The following is a 16123-nucleotide window of genomic DNA, read 5'->3' on the forward strand; positions in this document are numbered from 1 at the left end:
AATAATAATAATAATAATAATAATAATAATAATAATAATAATAATAATAATAATAATAATAATAATGACACACATTAATAAAGTAGTTATCTAAAGTAGAATATTAATATTCAACTATTATATTTTTAATACATTAACTTATTTTTGTAATTCTTATTGATTTATTTTTGCATTTATTTTTATTTAGTTATATATTTATGTTATTGTTTTCTGCAGGGTGGTGGTGGTGGTGGTGTCAGAGAGGGAATGCAGTTTCCTGGAGTACCAGACTGGCTGTGATTTCTTCCGGGTTCCTCGAGCAGTGTGTTTTGTTTGGGTGTATCAGCGCATGAGCTCAACATGACATGAAAGTTAGCTTTAGCTCCTGTTTTACTACAACTTATAGGACGGTTTGGCTCTAAATAAGATGTTTTATCCGAAGTGTTTAGCACGGTAAAGGCGGACAAGTGACTCCACCGTGATTCCAACCTCACCTGAGCTTACCTGAGACACCTGTTGCTCCAGTTTCGACTCAGACAGGTGCGACTTTCTGCTCAGACAAGAGGAGCAGCTCTGGGGCTCGAGAGACTACTACCGAAACTTGGATTAATTTGTTACTTATTGTCATAAAAGCTAGTATGAAAGTGACAGTAACCTTCGGGGACACCGCGGTGGTGGTTCCCTGTAAAGGTGGATGGACAGTCCGGGATTTAATCGACCAAGCGACGAGGAGATACCGCAGGATTCTGGAGCAGGTAAAACACACCTCAGACACTCATCTAGCTTAATGTCACCGGGGCTTTCACACCAAACCGTGTTCACCTTATTGTGCCCACTGAACATATGTAATTAAACTCATTCTTCATGTTTTATAAGAGCATAACCTGGCTATAAGCTTGTGTCACGTGACCAAGTTGTGGTTATGTTCATAATACTCCAGCTAGTAGCTATCTAGTAAAGTAAAGTAGCTACTTTGCATTGAGATAATGCCTTATTTTGTTACTAAAATTGAGTGGAGTTTGGTTTACTAAACTTGTGCATGTCATGTAAGCACAAGTCTTCATTCATAAGAAGTTTGACTCATATTTAAGGGGTCTTTTTATGTTGGACTGTGGCCTGAAACCTCTCATCATCTTGTATGGAGGACAAAACCTGCCAAAAATAAAGGAACTTGTTAAATGAATAAATATGGTGTCAAATGTAGCAAAAATAATCTTAAAAATAAATGTAGCTAATAATTAATGGATAAAATGTGACATGAATTGATATTTCTGTTTTAATTTGCTTCATTATTTATTTATTTATTTATCTTTGCTATATATATATATATATATATTAACTTATTTTTGCAATTATTTTCTATTTATTTATTTTTTATTTAGTTATTTATTTTTGCATTCATTTTTTCCGTTTATTTTTATATGTATGCATTTTTGAATTTATGCATTTATTTAATTTTTTTTCTGTACGATTTTCCTTTTGCATTTCTCCCCTTATTTATTCTCTCAAACTTATTTATTTCTGTATTCTATTTATACATTTCTTTTTACATTTCTTTATGCATTTCTGCCTCATTATGCAAATGAGGGGGAAACTGCAGTTGCAATTTAACATTTAATCTGTCCACATAGGTGACAAACCTAATATTTTATTAACAAGTTGTGTTGAAATTAACAACAACAAAATAACAAGCATTCTTTTGCGCTTTTTAATGTTCAGCAATCACACAGTAATAAACCATCACAGTAGATTATTTATTTATTTTTGCATTTATATATTTATTTATTTATTGATTTATGCATTTATGCACAGTTTTTTCTCTTTGCATTTCACCCCTTATTTATTTCTCCAAACTTATTTATTGATGTATTTTTTTCTTCATACATTTCTTTACACATTCCTTTATGCATCATGCAATCTGTCAACACACAGTAAGTGATGCATAAAACATTGTATGAACAAGTTATGCAGTTAAAATTAACAACAACAAAATAACAAGCATTGTTTGGTGCGTTTTAATGTTCAGCAATCACACAGCAAGAAACCATCACGGAAGACAACAATATGAGTTTGGGGTGTAACTGTTGCATGCCTCCAGCTGGAAAAATAAATACTCTGGTTCTCTGCCTCCATGCATAACACATCTGGATGTTCATACCTGTTCTGATGGGAGTCACTCTGGGAAATGTAGGAGCAGGCAGGTTGAGGGGAAATGGTGACACCAAAAAACACATCATCACAAAATATCCCCTGGCATGCACTGAACACCCCAAACCTCTAATTTGACTTAAGGAACCACTGGTGTGCAGTGTTGTTTTCCTGTGCCTTGTGTTGTGTTTTGAATGTCCCACATGTACACAAAGATATGAGCTCTCTGCTCCCTGATGTTGCAATCACTTGAACATTAATCATCCTGCCGAACTGACCTTTTATTAATCAGCCGCCTTGTATGTGCATGCTGTCCCGCCGTGATAGGGTGCTGATGTGAGGATTTCGAGTGGCGCTCGGCTGTCTACCTGCACAATAGCTCCCTGGTATCTCAGCAGGCAGGTGGAAGTTTACTGTTTGATGTCCTCAATGTGGCCGCAGTCGGGGATGCGCGCTGCGGACACGAGGCTTTGTCCTGTGAGTGATTGGGGATTAGGATTGGTGACAAGTCCGCGGTTTTATCGGTTGGCTGGTCCCCCACCCTCAGCCCGCCCACGTGCCCTCCCCCTCGGCGAGGCTGGCTCGTGGAGATGCTGTGGATGCAGGGATGGAAAGGGTGGCTGTGTGGCTGGATTGCTTCCTCACACCTAGATAGCCACACACACACACACACGGAGGAGCTCATCTTCCTCGGCGTCCCCTGAGCTGTCACGTCTCCGCTCCACTGACAGCAACAGCCATGCCCACTCTGCCCAGCGGCCCCCGTTGATTCTCAGCCAGACACGTCGCGGTGCACAAGCTGAAGTAGGCTAAACGCGAGCGTGTGATTAGAATTGCACCAGGCCCTTGATTGCCTTTTTTCACAGAGCATGTTAATTAGGAGCTAGACGCTGACTCAGCAGTCTTTTTGCCTTCTCTTAATAGAGGATCGCGAAGACAGTCCAGCTCCTCGGCTGCCAGAGAGGTCCAGATAGATGTGACCGGATGAGCCGGCTGCTCCTGCCAGCAGAATCCACTTAGCGCCCACATTAACCGCACATTTCTCTCCACTCTCCGGCCTCACCGCTGACAGCAGGGACAGTGTCAAAAAAACCTCGGTTTAATCACCGGGAATGTGTGTTTGTGTGTGTTGGTTTTGTAACCGTGTGCATGGCAGAACAGGAGTCTGCACAGTCTCACTGTGCTTTGCAGTAACGGCATGTACACCTTGCTTAATTAGCAGGTTGTCTTAATGTGATCTCAGCTGTGACTCTGTACGTGTTCAGCTGCTTTCATATCTATTGTTATGTTAACTGACAAAGCCTCTAACTAACTACATAGAGAAAAATGACTGCTTGTTATACAGTGTGATTTGTAAAAAATATGACTATGTGCTATCACGCTTGCGATCAAAAGAGTTTCTCATAGTTTCAACACGTTATCCGATCACCGCCGTCGTGGCATGTGATGAAGATTGTGGGAGTCGTGTAAAGATTTGCACGTATGGTGTTACTGTAAGATGTATGTGTTATAGTAGATGTATTTGCTTGATTTTTAAATGAAATCTTAGCTTCCATCCGTCATCCATTTAATTACTCAACACAGAATAGCTTGATTTGTAGAAAAGGAGTCAGATCAGTTTTAAAGCTAGAGTAAAGATACCTGATCATATGAAACTAGATAAAACCTAAGGAATCCATTGGCACCAACCATGTCATACTAACTTGTCGGAAACGGAGGTTAAATAACGCTCCAAAACTCACGCTACATTTTGGTGAGGAAAAACTGTCATGGCCATTTTCAAAGGGGTTCCTTGACCTCTGACCTCCAGATGTGTGAATGAAAATGGGTTCTATGGGTACCCACGAGTCTCCCCTTTACAGACATGCCCACTTTATGATAATCACATACAGTTTGGGGCAAGTCATAGTCAAGTCAGCACACTGACAGCTGTTGTTGCCTGTTGGGCTGCAATTTGCCATGTTATGATTTGAGCATATTTTTTATGCTAAATGCAGTACCTGTGAGGGTTTCTAGACAATATCTGTCATTGTTTTGTGTTGGTAATTAATTTCTAATAATAAATATGTACATACATTTGCATGAAGCAGCATATTTGCCCACTCCCATGTTGATAAGAGGATTAAATACTTGACAAATCTCCCTTTAAGGTACATTTTGAACAGCTAAAAAAATGTGAAATTAATTTGCAACTAATAGTGATTTAATCATGGGCAATCATGCGATTAATCACAAGTATTTTAATCGATTGAAAGCCCTAATTATAGTAGACACATTTGTTTTATTTTAAACTAAATCTAACTTCCATCAGTAAATGAATAACTAGGCCTGATTTGTAGAATTTATTGGTTGCAAATTCTCACATTTGAGACACTGGAACAAACACATTTTTGGTTATTTTTAGCTTGATAAATGACTTAAATGATCAGTCAATTATCAGAGTTGTTTTTTCGTCTCATCATTTCAGCCCTCTTGCTGTAAACAGTCAAAATGTTGCAGGAGTGAAGAGTGTTAATAACGGCTGTCTGACCTTGTTCTCAATCACTGTATTGGTACAGGACTTTAGCCTGGGGGACCAGCATGTAGACTGTGAGCGCTGTGCGTTCTCAGGGGAGACAGCCAGGTAGCTGTAGCTGTCTCTCTCCGTCTCACGGTCTGTCTGTCTGTCTGTCTGCCTGTCTGTGCAGGTTCAGTTCAGATTACAGCCCCTATACTATACCGACACCTGTCAGCGCATTAAGCAAGCTGAAAGCACTTTACCCTCCTTCTCATGCATGTGGGAGTGAGAGAAATTGTCCGGTGTGGGCTGGGACGTGCGTCACAACTCAGCTATGCAAAAAGACATTTTTTAAATTTTAATGTAACCATTCAAACCTGCAGGTTTCTCCTGCTTACGTTGTTTGTGTCATTGGAATTCAGACCTGGCTGGCTGTCAAATGTGTTCAGGAAAATAGTCTTGCATTCATCAAACTGCTGTAGTTGTGTATTGTATATTTATATTGTGTCAACTTTAATCCCTGAAGGTAAATACTTCAAATAACTACAGACTAGCATCCTGAGGTTAGAAGGTGTTTGTTTAGTTGAAGGGCACTAGAGCAGGACAGATGCCCGCCGGCATGTTACGTTAAACTCAGGCATCCGAGGCATCCTGACAATAAAAAGTCCTCAGTTACACATGAAATCAGTAGAAAAAATGTTTCAACAAGATATCACAACTCAAAATGTGCCTCTACCAAACTGTTAATATGGTTGAAATCGGCTTACAGTTATATAACAGTGCAATAAACCATTTGTTATATACAATTATTACACGGTTTTGTTGAATACTCGATTCTGATCGGTCAATCACAGCGTTCTACGGTCTGTTATTTACTTTATAACAGACCGTTGCTATGTATAACAGACCGTTGCTATGGACGCAGTTCTGATGTCGGACTCTGGCGGACCGTTTTTGTGTAAAATTATTGATTTCTTAAGTAAGTAGCCGTGTAATAAGCAGGATAATGTACATCTAGTGGGCTCAGGCGGGTGATCTTTGACGCCCCACTAAGGGACCCCGGACCCCAGGTTGGGAACCAATTTTATATACCATTTATGTTAGGGGTGTTTTTGGCGGATGTCGAGGTCAAGCTGTCACCATCGTCTTCTTCCTTCAGAGAGAAAGCTCTCCACAGCTCTCCTTTCCCTCACACCGATAGATCCGACTTGGAAGACGGCTCCTCATCGTTCATTAAATACATTTTGTCTTCGTCGCGGCTAACTCCACACCGTTCTGCAGCTGTTTAATTACACATTCTGAGGATCAAAGTGTGAAAAAGCACCCTCTCCACACCACCACCGCCACCAACCGCTGCAGCCGCGCTGAATTCAGCTCCACTAATCGCCCCGGCGCTTCACCGTTCTCGAGCGGTGTCATGTTTGCTCTGGGAGAGGGAGAAGGAGAGATATCGCTTTAAATAATGGGGGACTTAATGGTGTAATTTGCGGGGAATTTACTCTTCTAACTGTCACGGTAATTCTCCTCAACTATTGACTGACTGCCTCCCGACTCCTTTTGTTTTTTATGTCATGGGAAGAGTTCAGGATACAAAGGGGAATTACCACGGATTGACAATGAGGGACTTCACAAGAGTTCTTTTCCCCCTCTCCATAGATAACTTTCCCTCTGAAGTGTCATACGTTCATCCCGTTTCATCACTAGCTAGAAGGAGAAGTGTGTTCTCTGGACTTAGTTGTGAGGAAACAGAGGTTATGCTAATTAACACTTTGCATTTAATGTGAATTTACCACTCCCAACTGAAAATCACACTAATGCTTTGTATTTCATAAAGGTGTGTCTTAGAGCTGGTGATGTGATATCACCGCAAGAAGAGCCAATTAGCACACTTCCCTCCCTTGCCGTTGCTGTCACACACACACACACTGTAAACAGAGTCGGTGAGAGGTAGAAGAATGCCGACAGTCGTTCAGGTCGGACCGGTTTTTCTGGCGAGGTGTAAATGCCTCGCCCTGATGTCTCATCTACAGCGGGGCTCCACCGGGTTTCAATATCTCAATCCCACATGTGCCTTCTATAGTAAACATTAACAAAAACTCAACAAATAATCAATAAACACACCGTTTCTGATTTAAAAGTTAAAGTTACTGTAGTTTATTTTTGGTTTTAAATTATATTTTGAAGAAAGTTATCATGGAGCCGTGTCATGTGTCTTTTTTAGGGCTGTTTGTATCATGATTAATCGCATGATTGTCCATAGTTAATTGCAAATTAATTACCTTAAAGGGAGATTTGTCAAGTATTTAATACTCTTATAAACATGGGAGTGGGCAAATATGCTTGCCTTATGAAAATATAAGTATATATTTATTATTGGAAATCAATTAACTATACAAAACAATGACAAATATTGTCTAGAAGCCCTCACAGGTACCGCATTTAGCATACAAAACATGCTCCAATCATAACATGGCAAACTGCAGCCCAACAGGCAACAACAGCTGTCAGTGTGTCAGTGTGCTGACTTGACTATGACTTGCCCCAAACTGCATGTGATTATCATAAAGTAGGCATATCTGTAAAGGGGAGACTCGTGGGTACCCATAGAACCCATTTACATTCACATATCTTGAGGTCAGAGGTCAAGGGACTCCTTTGAAAATGGCCATGCAAGTTTTTCCTTGCCGAAATTTAGCGTAAGTTTGCGACAAAATCTCCTAAAAATCACAAGTTGCGTTAATGCGTTAAAGAAATTAGTGGCGTTAAAACACATTTGCATTAACGCGTTATTATCGCGTAAACTTTGACAGTCCTAGTCTTTTTATATTCTTTCTTTGCAAGGCCCTCAATCAGTTTGTACAGTGACAGGATGTCTCTTGGCTCTGGATCACTGGAGTGCATGGCTGTTTGCATTGTGTGGAAACTGCACTGTATTTGTATGCTAGCTGTCGTTGCAGATTACTTGCAGCTCTGCCATTATGGCCACTTGTAAAGATTCTGGCTTTATTCCTGCGATTGAAATCCCCGGCTCTCCCGGCCATTTGTTTTAAGAGAATGGACTTGGCCCATTGTGAAAGGCACCCTCTTTTTTGTTGTTGTTGTTGTTGTTGTGCCCCGTAATTCACATTCGCATGCAGCGGAGCACGAAGGAGCCCATTCACAAGACGGGTCTCAGTGATACAGCAGAAGCCTCTCGCTGGGTCTCAGCCAAACTCATCCCAGCCTGCGAGGCTTAGAGCCTATAGCTGTTAATTTAGCTGCTAATGGAGTCTTGTGTTGCTCCGGACAGATTGCTTATTGGTACGGGCACTTCCTAATGGGCCATTTTCTACTGCACACATTGTTAGAAACGATAAAGATTTCTTTTCTTAGTCTAGAAATGACTTTTAATAGAAATTTTGGATGGCAAATATTCATCTAACAAGGCTACATTTGACCCATCCAGGAGGTTTGGATTCCATTGTTTCACCTTGTAATGATATTTTACGCACTTTCTCTTGTAGAATCGCCATAGTCGACTCTCACAAAAAAAGGGGAAGATGCTATTGTTCATGTACTTCTCTGTTGATTTGTGTCAACAGCACACAGATTTCAGATTGCAGCTCAGTCTAAAGTCCTTGTTCTCTCTGACAATGGCTGGAGCACCAGGCTCGGGGTACTTCCTGCTCTGTGGGGTGTGTCTACTCTGACCTCTGTCTTCATGGTGACAGTGAAACCAGCCAGGAATGTGCCAACCGTCGCTCCCCACAGAGCAGAAACTGGAAAAAGTTCCTATCCCTCCCCCTCCTCACTTTCACATTCTCCTGTACGAACTGTGAACCCGGTGCTGTGCATGTACAGTGTAATGTAGGTCATCTGTTGCTGCCAAACAAACAGGGAAAGCTGCTGTTAGGTTCTGGATGTACATGTGGTTATTATGTTGTCAGCATTGTGTCCCATTTGTTGCTGTTAACATAGATTACATAGTGGAGTACAATGGCCAAGTGGAGTTATTATTATCATAATGAAACAATGACTCAAATCTTCAAATGTGTTTGTAGTAAGAAATAACGTATGAAGGTTTGTGGAACCTTTTGTGAAAAATGTGTTTCTGTTATTGAGGATTCTGATCAGTTTGTGTGTTTTTGTGACATTATAATTGCTCCACTTCTAATTAATTACATTATGACCAGTTAAAAATCTGGACAAATAGACTGGAAGCTGATTGGTTAAACTCCCATTTATTGTTGTTGCTATTCTCAGTTTAATTGTACAATTCAATTTAACGGCGGGTCCATTATTTTTTTTTTTTTTTTAGGTTTTTATATCATTCTGTAGCTTCCCAGTCATGTTCCCTATGTATTCAAATCCGAACATTCAGATACTGGTCAAAGTACTTTGACCCACGTGACCTGACGTAGGTTTCTGCATGATGATGCTGCTACATATACAGTATATACAGCCTTACAGTCAGTGTATTACTTACAGTAACTTAGATGGCGGTTGGCACGCTCCTAGTTGCCATGTTAGTTCGGATCCGAAAGTCACACAATAACACAAACAAACTAACCGATCGATGCACCAGTAGACCAACAACTCCCGTATTCTGTGAGGTAAAATTACTGTTTTTGTGAATAGAGTCTGGTGGCTTTGAAGACAGCAATATAACTACTTCAGTTCCCTATCGGAAAGGGCCTTCTGGTGAGGTAAAGTGGTGAAAATATAAAAAATATAGTATATATATAATATAATATATATTGATTTTCCGACGTGGAACTGAAGCCGTTATATCGCTCTCTTCTAAGCCACCAGACTACATTCACAAAAACAGTAATTTGACCTCACAGAACACAGTAGTGTACATACAAACCAACTTCAAAAAAATCCGAACTAACCCTTTCAGATGTTTCCAAACTTACCACAGCTAACTTTATGATCACATTTTGGTAACCTACGTCACTGCTTTTTGCTAATGGCTTGGTGGCTGTTTCCATATGAAAAAAAACCCAAAAGAACGCAGATGGACCCACCCTTTTAAAAAAAAAAAAAAAAAAAAAAAAAAAAAAAATCCATAATGTTGATAATTCAACCTGCTCTGTTTATTGCCTGAAATTCTATTTTCTTTGTGTACAGCATGAGCAGGGTGAGGTGAAGACCCACCACTTGAAGTACATGGAAGGAGGAGGGATCCTGGACATGGACGACCTGCTGAGTGATCTGGTGGAAGACAGAGACAGGGTGAGGACGGTGCATCGCTGCTTGCTGTATTTATGTATTTAGGCTCACACAGTTTTGCCTTGTCCATCCTTCAACACATGTTGACATCTGATAGACAGCGGTTTGTCCCGGTCAGACAGCTCAGCACAACAACATGAGCCGCGATGCGGATGGCAAGCTGTGTCTCGATTGTTCCTACCTGGTATGAGGTGAGGTAAATTACAGCAGAGAATCCGTCAGCCTTAGCCGTGCTTAGGATTTATTTTGACTCCTTTCGTAAAGTCTCCAGCCTGGCAGGGTGACAGGACGTCCAATAAACAAGGTATTTGTAATCCAAACCGTGGTTAGCTTGTCACTGGTTGTTAAAGGAGTCCAAACCAGCTAAGCACTAAATGTGACAAAGTCAGTTTTTGTAGGCTGCGAAAAAGAATATACTCTGATTTGATTTGATTGCGTCGTACTTTGCTCCTCTCCTTCCGTCTGGGTCTTCAGAAAGCAAGAGTAGGAGCGCTCTGTGATTTAGCTGTCATGTTAATTTATACCGAGACAGATGAAAAGACATCATCGCAGATTTAGAACAAATCAAGGGAAGGGAAGTTCTCCGAAACAGCAGTGATGTAACTTCACAGAACTGGGTTGGAAGTTCGCTGCATTTCACACACACATGCACACACAGACGCAGAGAGTGGCCCAATTTCATTCCTCTTGCTAATTTCCCATAATGCATTCCTAAGATGTGCTAATAAACCGCCCGAAATCCATATTCATAAGCCCCGGGCCCAGACGAAAGATGAATTATCAACACTTAGTCAGCAAGAAGGCCAAATGAAATGGAAATGGAATATTCAGCCGTACCTCCGCCGCGCAATAACAATTGGTGTTTTAAGCCGCACGAACAATAGAGTGTGTGTGTGTGTGTGTGTGTGTGTGTGTGTGTGTTTATGCGTGTGCGTGTAGGTCTGCGAGTTTGGCGAAATACTCTTTGTGAAAAAGGGGGACACGACTAAATAATAGATCTTCAACTGTGGAGGGAAAAAAAAACAGTTTTTTGCAATCACAGAGAACAGAAGCTTCATTTTCCGGAGATGATGGAATTATAATCACAAGATCTGCGTCTTATTTGTGCACAAGAGGGCGAGTCTGTCGTCGATTTTAATGACTCATTTTCCCCCCCAGAACCTAAACCAGCTTTCTCTTAGCATCTCTCAGAGTGATGATGAAGTGTCACAGATCAAATCCCGCTCGAGCATTTGATCAGATTTCCCTCGCTAACAAGTCACCCTGACGTCGGCTCTCTTTCCCCCCATATCTGCGGTGCCTTTTGTGTGCAACGCTTCACTAGAAACCTGCCGCCACGCAGGAAACTGTCTAATTTACCTTTTGTTTCTCTCAGCTTCCGCCCCAATTCTCCAAACGCACCTTTCATCTCACTTCTCATTTTTTATCCCTTTTTTGTTTTTTCCGCTGCTGCTGCTGATGAAAAGATAGCAGACGGAATGGGACGTGATCATCCCGACTTATCTCCGGGCTTCCAAGCGGCGTCGCAGATTAATGAGCTGCGCCTGGCGTTCTTGATTAGTCCGACTTCCTTTTGTTTGTCTACGTTTTCATAACCCTCGCCGCAGCCGACGAATTCTATCTTTTCTCTTTTCTGTTCTGTTATTGTGGCCGCCGCTGTTCCGCCATCAATCATACAGGAGTGGTCCTATTGTGAGGGCCCTCCACCGCACAGCGTGGGCCCTGTGTTAGCCGGCGGATGCTAATGAGAGATAATGGTAAGCTATTTGTACGCCTAGTGGTTAGCTTTGCCGCGAGTCCAGACCTCTTTATCTGGGCCAGCCCCCCGACCATTATTCAGCACACACACGCACGTCTGGCGTCCCCGCCGCCTGCTCCGAACCGCAGGCAGGCGTGTAGCGTAGCGTGTTGGCATTAGCGTCGACAGGAAAAGGAGCGCCACTGGTGGTTGATGAGGGCGGAGATGAGGGGGCGGCTGTGATTTGATTACAGCTCTGCCCCCTGCATCTGCGACCGCACGCACACACCGACATGCACACACGCCGCTCCGTTCATTAGCACCCCGTCTCGAGACACCGGCCACCAGCCCTCCTCATGAATATTAATATCAATCTGATGAATGTGAAGGAGGCCACGGGGTGTTGGCTTAGGTGTGACCACCTAGACACAGTACACACTCAGACACAATACAGCACAGTATAAAGAGAGCAGGTCACGGTTCAGTCTATTATACTCCATGAAGCTCTCCTCTACTTTGACCCTTTACTGCGTATGTGTGTGTGTGTGTGTATGTGTGTGTGTGTGTGTGCCCTGCAGCGCTCAGAAGGCAGTTGGAGGCATGGCGGTTGGAGTCATTGACCTGTCGGATACCCCACTACTTTGTTAATGGTTTGGAGGAGCGGGCGGACATAACAGCTTTTCGATCTCTTCCTCTTTTGTCACGCTGTTTTCGGTCAAATCACAGTAGTTTCGAGGCGAGTTAACCTGCGTTATCCTCCATCAGTTTGTCTCTTTGCTTTTTCACTTTGCACACACTCACGCACGGACTTGTATGTGGTTGTAGGGGTCGGACAATATGATATATAGCTACCGACATGGGGATTTTTGCGTCAATGCAGGCTGTTCTCATACACACTTTGAAACCAGATGTCACCGTTCATTTATTTGTAACACATAGTTATTTTAATTAGGGCTGTCAGAGTTAACGCGTTAACGCAAATTAAGTTTTAAAGCCACTAATTTCTTTCACGCATTTTGCGATTTTTTACGATTGTAGCGGGCTCAGTTTTAATGCTAGAGCGAAGGTACGCTCCAAACTTGCGCTAAATTTTGGCAAGGAAATACTGTCATGGCCATTTTCAAAGCGGTCCCTTGACCTCTGACCTCAAGATATGGGAATGTAAATGGGTTCTATGGGTACCCACGAGTCTCCCCTTTACAGACATGCCCACTTTATGATAATCACATGCAGTTTGGGGCAAGTCATAGTCAAATCAGCACACTGACACACTGACAGCTGTTGTTGCCTGTTGGGCTGCAGTTTGCCATGTTAGGATTTGAGCATGTTTTTTATGCTAAATGCAGTACCTGTGAGGGTTTCTGGACAATATCTGTCATTGTTCTGTGTCGTTAATTGATTTCCAATAATAAATATATACATATATTTGCATAAAGCAGCATATTTGCCCACTCCCATGTTGATAAGAGTATTAAATACTTGGCAAATCTCCCTTTAAGGTACATTTTCAACAGATAAAAAATGTGCGATTCATTTGCGATTAATCACACATTTTTAATAAATATTTTATTCGATTGACAGCTCTAATTTTAACCCAAACATTGGCTTATTTGTCACGTAACTTCCATACTTATGTAATGCCAATTCTGAAGATATTTTAACTTGAATAACGATCTTTTCCTAAACTATGTAGATTTGTTGTCTAAACCTAACCAAGTTGATTCCTTTGAAGGTGGAATTTGCTTTTCAAAAGACTGTATGCATTGCAAGCAGAAATTAACACGTGTTGCTGGATATTCATAAGAAAACGCATGAAAAATGAGGAATAACTTTTCGAAAGATGTCATATTGGATGAGGATATGTTGATCAATGTGATATAGTATCTTGATTTGTCAGGTATTAAGTCAAAATCAGACGTTCCAATCTGTTGTTTTACCTTTCCTTTCCACATCTCGCCCCACTCCTCCGTCTCTTTGCTCGCCTTCTTTTCAAAAGCAGTTATTAACAGATGTAGTGCTTTACCTCTACACATTCGCCCACTTACCGCGGCCAGAGCTGTCCCTCTCTCCCATTCACAGTCCTCTGGGATCCTGCATTAGCCGCGGCCATTACTCCCATACGTCTCCACTGTACACAGGACCTGTCAGGCAGGCTGTCCAATGCCAGCATGCCATTAACATACAAGCTATACACCAGGTTTCAATGACTACGTTTACATGCACAAAATATTCCAGTTTTTTCCCCTTATACAGAAAAAATGAATATTCTAGGGCTGTCAATCGATTAAAATATTTAATTGCGATTAATGCAAATTGATCACACAATTTTTATCTGTTCAAAATGTACCTTAAGTGCATACTCCGTAACTGTTGGCGGACTTTTTCGACTGTGCGAACGCAGCCTCCCTCTTTCATTCCTTCAATACCTTCTTGATAAGGTCAGCGTTGTGATATTTGCACATATCCAAAAACCTGTTGATATGCAAGTCTTTCATAATGGTAAAAGTAGGTGTGTTTTCTCCTTCCGACCAGAAATGTGGGCTTTTATTTGGGGAATGCATCTCTGCAAATTGTCAGCTAGTTGGTTTGTGTTCAACGCACAGAGCTGGACGTACACAGGCAAGAAGCCGTGTGTTGCAAACTGTCATAAAAAACCCCAACTGAGACGCATATTCTGAATGCCCTGTAAACACGTCCAAAGAACGCTCCTAAAACCTGAATAACATTGGCATATCCCACATGTCTTGCTGTTTACATGACCTATATCAAATTCCGGATGTATTCATCGGAGAGATTTTGTAAACTCCGTACAGATGCCACTTGATTAGAAGTCCATCTCCCATCATTCCTCTCCTTCACCCACATTGCATCTGAAATGTTTAACATGTGCGAGTGTCCTCTTCTTGTCACGCCGCTCTCCTCCAGAATGGGGAATTAAACTCTGGGAGCATAACGTCTCCTTATAAGTGGACTGTCACTCCTCATTCCACGTGCACACAACACACACACATTACTCCACACGGACCTTGTTTTCGAAGGGTGGGGAAAAAACACATAAAAAAGTCAACCTTCCGTCCCATGCAGCCAAACGAGAAATCTAATTTCATGGGAAATTTAATGGAGATAAAAAAAAGAAGACCCCGGAATGATTTCCTCCATCTCTCTTTAATTAGCCCCTTTTTAATCACCGCGCCTACCAGGCGTCCATGAACCTCCCGTGCAGTCGCTGGTTGCTGTAAATGGTAAGGGCGCGTGTCTCAGCCGAGCTCCCCTGTGAAATGTCAACCGCTTGATTACGAGGCCATCTCCCATCATCCATCTCTTCTGCTCGCGTGTCACAGCGGAGGACGCGGCGCTGGAAAGAAAAATTAATCGGGCTCACGGAAAATATGTTATGATGAATTAGATCTGCGGTCATCATGAGCATCTTTCATGTCTTTTACAGAGAAAGTGACACCTCTTTGAATAATTCACTTTATTTGTTTACAAGAACTTTAAATTACTTTACAAAAATACATACCAGTATACATAACTGACATTACAGACCACATTTGGAGATACAGCCTTGTGAAATCCAGTTTCCATACCTCCACAATGAGATTAAATAATGCCGCTGTAGACTTTATTCCCACCAGCTCCTCTCTTGTAAACTCCACCGGCTGATTTGCCTGAAGTCATTTATTACATGTCAGACGCCAGCCCCCTCTGACAGGCGACAATAAGGCATTACTTAAAACGTGCTAAAAAGTTTAGTGAATGGGTACGTGATTGCGAGGCGCAGACGTGCTGATTAGCCCTTTGACGCGCCGTGACATCTCGCTCCCCTCACCTCCGCTCACCGCCGCGGCGAGCCACGTTTGATTGGCATCTGAATAGTCCCCATAACTCTGCACCCTGTCTGAATGGCCAGTGATGAGCGGGAGCAATGGGGTTCAAGTGCGCTGATTAGAAAATGTCGAGTTTATTTCTGTAGCACTTTTCATACACAAAGGCAATTCAAAGTGCTTTACGGTGAAGAATGTGAGAAAAGGGAAGGAAAAACAGCATTAAATGGGAATTACAAGAATAGAAACATTTTTTAAAGGATATCAAAAAGTTAAGAACGGGGACATAAGATGGTTCATGTTGAGTGTTTAAGGTTCAGTGCAGAACACACATTTTTAACTCCAGGTCTGAAAAGTGAAGCCAGTGCTGAAGTGCCTTAAACTTGCATTCGGGGCGACTCCTCTGGTTGCAGTCTGATTGTATAGAAGTCTATGAGAATGTGAGCCTACTTCTCACTTGATTTATTACCTCAGTAAACATTTTAAACATGAGTTTATGGTCTCAATCACTAGGTTCAAGTCTTTCAAGTTCATTTAGTAAATGATGGTCCCATTTAGAGTCAAATAGACCATAAAGCAGGACATGTTTTAGGGCGTGGCTACCTTGTGATAGACAGGTCACTACCACGGCATTGTCCGGTCCGGGAGTTGTTTTCATGTTAGTATTTAGTTAGTACTTAGTAACCCTTTCACAGTTTCTCAAAGTTAATTGTAACATTTTGG

General features: G+C 41.9%; 1 protein-coding gene across 1 annotated transcript in view; it reads left to right on the top strand.

Annotated features, from left to right (window-relative positions):
• The first annotated feature begins 248 nt into the window (after nt 1-248).
• pard3ba (par-3 family cell polarity regulator beta a) overlaps nt 249-16123 on the top strand; it is a 138333-nt gene continuing 122458 nt past the window's right edge. The window contains exons 1-2 of the mRNA XM_074627349.1: nt 249-734; nt 9737-9841. Of these exons, the coding sequence (XP_074483450.1) occupies nt 618-734; nt 9737-9841 (222 nt within the window). The 5' untranslated portion in view covers nt 249-617. The remainder of the gene's footprint in view (nt 735-9736; nt 9842-16123) is intronic.

Source organism: Sebastes fasciatus, chromosome 24 (assembly GCF_043250625.1).
Source record: "Sebastes fasciatus isolate fSebFas1 chromosome 24, fSebFas1.pri, whole genome shotgun sequence".
NCBI classification, from domain to species: domain Eukaryota; kingdom Metazoa; phylum Chordata; class Actinopteri; order Perciformes; family Sebastidae; genus Sebastes; species Sebastes fasciatus.